This window comes from Echinops telfairi, unplaced genomic scaffold, assembly GCF_000313985.2.
Source record: "Echinops telfairi isolate 266 unplaced genomic scaffold, ASM31398v2 ScPeMD7_7424;HRSCAF=8462, whole genome shotgun sequence".
In the NCBI taxonomy this organism is placed as follows: domain Eukaryota; kingdom Metazoa; phylum Chordata; class Mammalia; order Afrosoricida; family Tenrecidae; genus Echinops; species Echinops telfairi.
In genome coordinates, this window is record NW_022111324.1 from 77,656,685 (window position 1) to 77,663,549 (window position 6,865).

Consider the following 6,865-nt stretch of genomic DNA (forward strand, 5'->3'; position numbering starts at 1 on the left):
TCTCTGGGGGACAGGCAGCAGAGGGGTGGGTGAAGGGAGACGCCCGGCAGTGTAATATAAGATATAATAATAATTTATAAATTATCAAGGGTGCATGGGGGAGAGGGGAGGAGGAAAGGAGGGGGGGAAAATAAAGAAAAAAATAAATAAATGAAAGGGAAAAAAAGATGTAAAGGGGGAAAAAAGGCAAGGAGTAGATCCAAGTTGCTGCTCGGGTAGAGAGAGAACTGAAATATGAAAGAAAAAGTTATCTTGAATAAAATTTTAGAGATGTTGATTCTACACAACATCGAGGTAAAGCTATCTAGCCATCAGTTGAATATAGTTGTCTAATGTTGGAGAGTCCAGTCTTGAGTACAGACCTTGTAAGTAACCAGTATATTGGCTGTCACTAAAATCATGGAAGTGAATGTGACTATCCAGGGACAGGGCACAAAGTGAGAGTTCTTGGCCAGAACCCAGTTAAACACTAGGCTGTTAACATTGATGAGATAGATAAAGGAGTTAAACCAGGACTGAGAGGCATACCAGAGAACAATGGGAGAGGTTGTCCCAAGAAGGAGGTGGTGCCCAATAGCCCAGCGTAAATCCAAGAAAAATAAGAAATTAAAAATGTCTACCAGGTTTAGTGATTAAAGAGTCCCTTGGAAACTTATTAAAAGTGGATGAAATCAAGTGGATAATGGAGGAAACTAGACTGCAGTGGGTTGAGAAGTAAACTGTAGACTCGTTTGTTTTTTTTTAAGAAGGAAAAGAATTTGAAATTTAATAAAGATTGGAATAATCAATTATAAAGTCCCTTCCAGTTCTTCTACTGTTTAAGATAAAAAGTATATTTTAGTAAAATTTTGCAGTGACATTTTTATTTATCATAAAAATCGGACTTAAATTGCAACTATTAAAGTAATATATGTATATATAACATTTCCTGGCACATAAAAAATATCTTATTAGTCTTCCTTCAATATTCTAAACGGGTTGAGGAAGATGGGTAAGTACTGGCAAGGTAGCTCTTACTGAAATTGTTCCATCTCTAGGAGAAAAACATTCTTTGTCCCTCTTGACCTGGAATGTCCTCCTTTATTTTAATAATTTGTTTAATTCTTACTCACTCTTCAAGGACCTGATCAAACTCCACCTCATAATACCAGAAAAAAACTCACGAAAACCAAACTCACAGCTATGGAGTTGATTCTGAATCACAGTAATCCTACAGGGCAGAGAACTTCTCCCCATGATTCCTGAGACTCTAAATCAGTGGTTCTCAAGCTTCCTAATGCCGCAACCTTTAAATACAGCTCCTCATGTTGTGGTGACTCTCCAGCCATAAAATTATTTTCATTGCTACTTCATAATTGTAATTTTGCTACTTTATGAATCGGGCGACCCCTGTGAAAGGGTCGCTTGACCCCCAAAGTGGTCGGGACCCACAGGTTGAGAGCCGCTGCTCTAAATCTTTATGGGACCAGATAGCCTCATCTGTTTCCCGTGGAGTGGATGGTAGGCTTGAACTACCAATATTGCAGTTAACAGCTCAACACTTAACTCACTGAGCCACATGGGATCCTTAAGAAACAGAAAGGATTGTACACAATTGAATCCAAGTGTTTTCAGAATGCTGTTAAAGGAACTAATAGAGAGTTTGGGAAAACAACCAACCCAATGTCATATTCTTAGTTGTGACAAAGCTGAAATTTGAATCATTTCTTTCTTCCTTCAATGCCCATTTCACTAGACTCCTTTTATCCCTTAAGGTAATCATTACTTTTAATGTTTAATTTGTAATAAGTCAAGCTGTAAGGCTAATCGATTTATAATTATTTAGTGTAAGGTTGGAAGTATATTTATGTAAGGTTAATAACACTTCTGAAAACTAAGGAGTTAGTCTATAACTTTACTTGTTCATTTGCATCAACAGCCATAACGACTTGGTTATATGAGTAAAGATTACAGATGTAGACTACTGTTTGTTTCATGGGTGTGCTGTCAGTCACTGAACAGGCTCTCTCCCCAAGAGTACAGCATGTATTTCAGCCTCTGCCAGTGGAAGTGTTGGAGCAGATGTTGGCAGACTGTGACATACAGTATGTCTTTAAAACTTGCTGGGGTGTGAAATTTCATAAGGTCAGAAAATGCTGCATTTTTGATCAGCAAATACACAAGCTCTGTACTTTCAGACATCAATTCAGACAAACTAATAGCATTTGTTACTGTAATGGACAAAGTAATGACTATGTTAGTTTGGGTAGGACATGATGATGTATGCTGGTAAGTGTTTCAGAAACAGTATTTATCAGTATGAAACAAAATTTACTCATAAGATCATTAGAATGAAAATGTGTTCTTATGTTCATACAAAATACAAAATATTTCACATGAAAAGTGGATTTTAAAATAATATTCTAATGGGAAAGTCATATTTTGGGCATTTGCGAAAAAGATGTTTTCTTCAACTAATATGATAGCCATCTCATTTTATTAAAAACAAAAATCTCTACGCAGATTTCACTAATATAGAAACAAATTTAAGTTAATAAGCTCATCATTCAAATGACTTCATAATTCATTCAATTAATTATTTTTCATTCTAATAAAATGAAATAAAGACTATCCACTCTAACCTCCTGAAAACAGTAGGGGCAAAAAACAGTAAAATAAATTATATAATGTTCAAGAACTTTGCTTTTTAAAATTTTGCGTTGCTGTTTTGAATATTTCGCTTTATTTGCTTTGTAGTTAGGGAAATTTTTCCTTATATATAAATATGGCTAATAGATGACAAAGATACAACCATAATTCAAAATTAATGATGTTAGGTAATTAATGACTTTATCTAATGGTATATCTTCTAGCTCTTATACAGGTTTATTTTAATTTAACACACTTTTTAAATGCTTTATTTCTGAATTAACATAGAAAGGGCCTTTTGTTGATTATCAGTACATCTAAAAATCCTGAAAAGACTAAAAAATAAAAATTGTTGGCATCATCATTGTCGTCATCATCCAGGTTTTTCAACTGTGTTCAAGCAAATAAAAAATTTCCAAATAACTTTATAGCACAAGCATTTTTATTATTCCAAGAAAGCAAATTTTGACTATAAGCAAAATATCTTCCAGAAAAAAAATCTAATGTGACTCACTTTTTTCTCATGATACTATCAGAAGAGTTAAAATTATGATGAGAATTTGATTAGAATTGCACCAAGTACTACAATATTTTACAACTAATTTCAACATAGTAAACAAGTTCAAAGGTCTTTGTTTAGATTTTATAAAGAAAACCTAAAAGTACATATTTGGGAAGCTGTATTCATCCATTAAAATTCTAACAATAAAAATAATAAATGATATTACATTACCTAAGACTATATATTATTGAAAATCCCTATGCTAAGAAATTGAAAGGCTATCTAAGCTAAAAAATGCTTTGCTATTAAATACACATTCAAATATTTTCACAGGCTTCTCATAGATCCTGAGATATCTGAAACATGTCATACAAAGAAATAACTACAAGGTGAATCAAGAATTATAATTAACTTACTTGCCACTGAAAAGTTGTTGAGAGGATAAGGTAAATCCACATCTTGAGGTTTCTCTTTATATCCTATGAATGAGCCATCTGTCTTCAAAAGGAAGTATCTTGGCCTCCAGTTTTTTATATATTCTCCTATATAAGGAAAGCACGCATGTTAATGCTAAAAAAATGAACAGCAACTCATGTGTGAAATAAATTATTGTATAATATATGTCCTACAACACTGGCTTCCAAAATTTTAGTTAGGCAATTTTCTTTTAACTCACCTTACAAAAGAAAATACATGAGCCTACAATTAAGATTCAATAAAAACCCAAACATGTTTTTGTTTTTAATGATTTCACACTTTGATAATTCATTTGCACCATTATTCCTTCAGAGAATCATTCATCTGAGTACACATTTTTTCCAGTTTTTCATTTTATCAGATGGTTGTTAGAGCGCATTTTCATCCATTTAAAAAAGCCTAGTTAAATCATCCACACACTTTCAATGCATTTCAATGAACAACACTTATCTTAAGAGGGAAATGAAATTGAAGTTTCTCTTCTATGAACCACTAATTGGGTAATTTTTTTAAGAGGGGAAAGTTTATTTTCATTATTATTTTTTTCTCATAACTCGTTTTAACGACATTCTATTCTACATGAGCACTTGACCTTTTGTACAATGCTATAAGTAAATAATGAAAATGAACATGGGTTAAAACAAGGCTTAAAAGCCCGCCCTCACACACAAACAGAAACACAAAAACTATAAGAACAAAAATTATGAATAAATGTATGTGTTATCAGATTTTGATGTTATAATCTATTCACTAGAATACAAATTTTTAGCAACCAGATCACTATTTGATTATCTAAGTATGTGACAAAGAACTTTATTTGACCTTTTGTATCTGGTTTCTGACAACAGTCCTTGCAAATCAACAGCAATCCAGGGTGTACTGGTTTTTTTGAAACAGCCAGGCAGCACATGTGTGTAAATGAGGTGGAAGCATCACTTTAGGAAAGCACTGAGGCAAGGTGGAATGAGTTATACATGCTCGGTGATGCAATCAATCATTTATTCTGTGTGCATTAAAGTTCTGATCATAAATCTATATTGAGGCCCCAATAACTATGATAAAGGATCTGGGTTCTGGGAGCTTCCTTTTGAGTTTGCTTCATGTCTGGGGACATGAAACTCTATGACAAAAATCGTTCCAGACCTCATCTATACTTCTCTTCTTGGTAATATTAAGCAAGTGTATAGATCCCTTTCTGTGAGTCATTTTAGGGAACCCACTCGGGCAGTGAGAGTAAGCAAGGCCTAAAGTCTGAATCTTTGGCAGTTGAAAAACTGTTGGAATACAAATCATTCATATACACACACACACATATATAGTGGATTTGTGTGTGTGTGTGTGTTTAACTATCCTGGAAAGATTTGCAGTCTCAGAAGCCCTACATGAGGTTGCTATGGGTTGAAATGACTTGATGGCGGTAGTTTTGCGTGTTTGTATATCTGTTTTGTGTTTGATCAACCAAATGCCATTCAGTAGATTCTAATTCAATGACAAGTCCTTGTATGCAAAATTGGCTCACGCTCCACTGTATTTTTAATGAATAATTTTTCAGAAGTAGACAGCCATAATTTTCTTCTGAGATGCCTTCGGGAGATTTGAACCTTCATCCTTTTGGTTATCATGTGTATGTACAACTCAGGGACTCCAACCCAATCTAAACTAGGCCCTTTTGACCTTTCATCAGTCCTTATGCTGATGGTCTGTAATTGCCACCCTCACATCCCACTTCCATCCTAATGTATCTTATTGTTTACAGCTAGTTAATCTTACTTATCTACATACCACTTTGTATCATTTTTCTGCTAAAAAATACTCTAGAGTCTTTACAGTTTAGGGTAAAAATACAGTACAGATCTCTTAGCATAAAATGTAAAACCCTCCAAAATCTCACTAACATATACTACTTATCAGTTATATAATCATTCCTCTTAATCAGTAATCCCCAAACTTTTTCCTATTAAAACTTCTGTAGACTCTCAAAGACTACTGAGAACCACAAAAAGGTCTTGTTTACATAAATTATATCAATACACATTGTACTAGAAATTGAAACTAAAATTTATTTTTTATTTCATTTAAAAATAACATGGAATGTACTACATGTAACAAATAATATTTTTATGAAACCTAATTTTTCTAAAACAAAATATTCATGAGAAGAGCAGCACTGCTTTACATTTTTGAAAATCTCTTTAAAGTCTGGCTTAATACAAGACAGCTGGATTCTCATAGCTGCTTCTGCATTCAATCTGTTACAGTATGTTGTTTTTATTGAAGTATAGGGAAAATCTGGCTCACAGAGATATGTAACTGGAAGTTTTTTAATAGCCTTTTCATAAAGTTATGAATAGCCTTCTTTGATACAACACCAGAATTCAACAAGTAGTACGCCTAAAAGGTTAGTGACAATGTGGAATTTGAAACTCTATCGATAAACTTTCCATGCTCTATTATATGAAAATCCAACAATCTATAAACACTGGTTAACTTAATTATACTGACCTTTTAAACTGTAATACTTTTCACTATACAATCACATTTGTTATCACTAACAATCTCATCAGGGGTTTTTAAGCACTGGGAAGCTAACAAGCTCATTTTAGCAGGTATGTTCCCAAAAGCTTAATTTTCATTTCCAAATTCAATTTCATCAATGGCATCCACTGTCAGTGTTTCCTTGTGTAGACACACTCCAAGTGTCCTGACTAATGATCAATAGTCTACCTATCTACTCATGATCAATAACAAATAAGAGAATGAATAAATACAAGATATATATGGACATCATTCCTAGAAGTAAAGCTCATGGGGTAGGGGGTGGGACAACCTCTATGTTCCTCTTCTTTTCCTTTTATACTATAGTAAATTTTTTTTAAATTGCTACCATATACATCTATTTATACTAAATATTAAGTTAGCAGATGGACATTGGGCTTCTACTCAAGTCTTTCCTCAACACAAAACACTTTGTTCTAATAACCTGGCATTCTGTGATGCTCACCTCCCCAACACTATCGCTGAAGACAAAATGGGTGCATAAGCAAATGTACAGAAAGCTGATGGTGCCCATCTATTAAAATATATAGCAACTTGGGGTCTTAAAAAGGCTTGAAGATAAACAAGTGGCCATCTAACTGCAAAGTCCACATGGAAGAAGTACACCAGCCTGTGTGATCACAAGGTGTGGACAGGATCAGGTATCAGGTACCAGAAAAGACCGAAAACAATCATATTGATGGAAATAGGGGGGAGGGTGTG

The 6,865-nt window shown here is 33.9% G+C and overlaps 1 protein-coding gene across 3 annotated transcripts in view; it reads right to left on the reverse strand.

The window, feature by feature from the left end:
• AKT3 (AKT serine/threonine kinase 3) overlaps positions 1–6,865 on the reverse strand; it is a 322,148-nt gene that overhangs the window by 191,315 nt on the left and 123,968 nt on the right. For all 3 annotated transcript variants that reach the window (XR_006680827.1, XM_045298105.1, XM_004699953.2), the window contains exon 2: positions 3,547–3,672. Coding sequence is in view for 2 of the 3 variants with exons in the window: in XM_045298105.1 (XP_045154040.1) it covers positions 3,547–3,672 (126 nt within the window). In the remaining variant the exon portion in view is untranslated. The remainder of the gene's footprint in view (positions 1–3,546; positions 3,673–6,865) is intronic.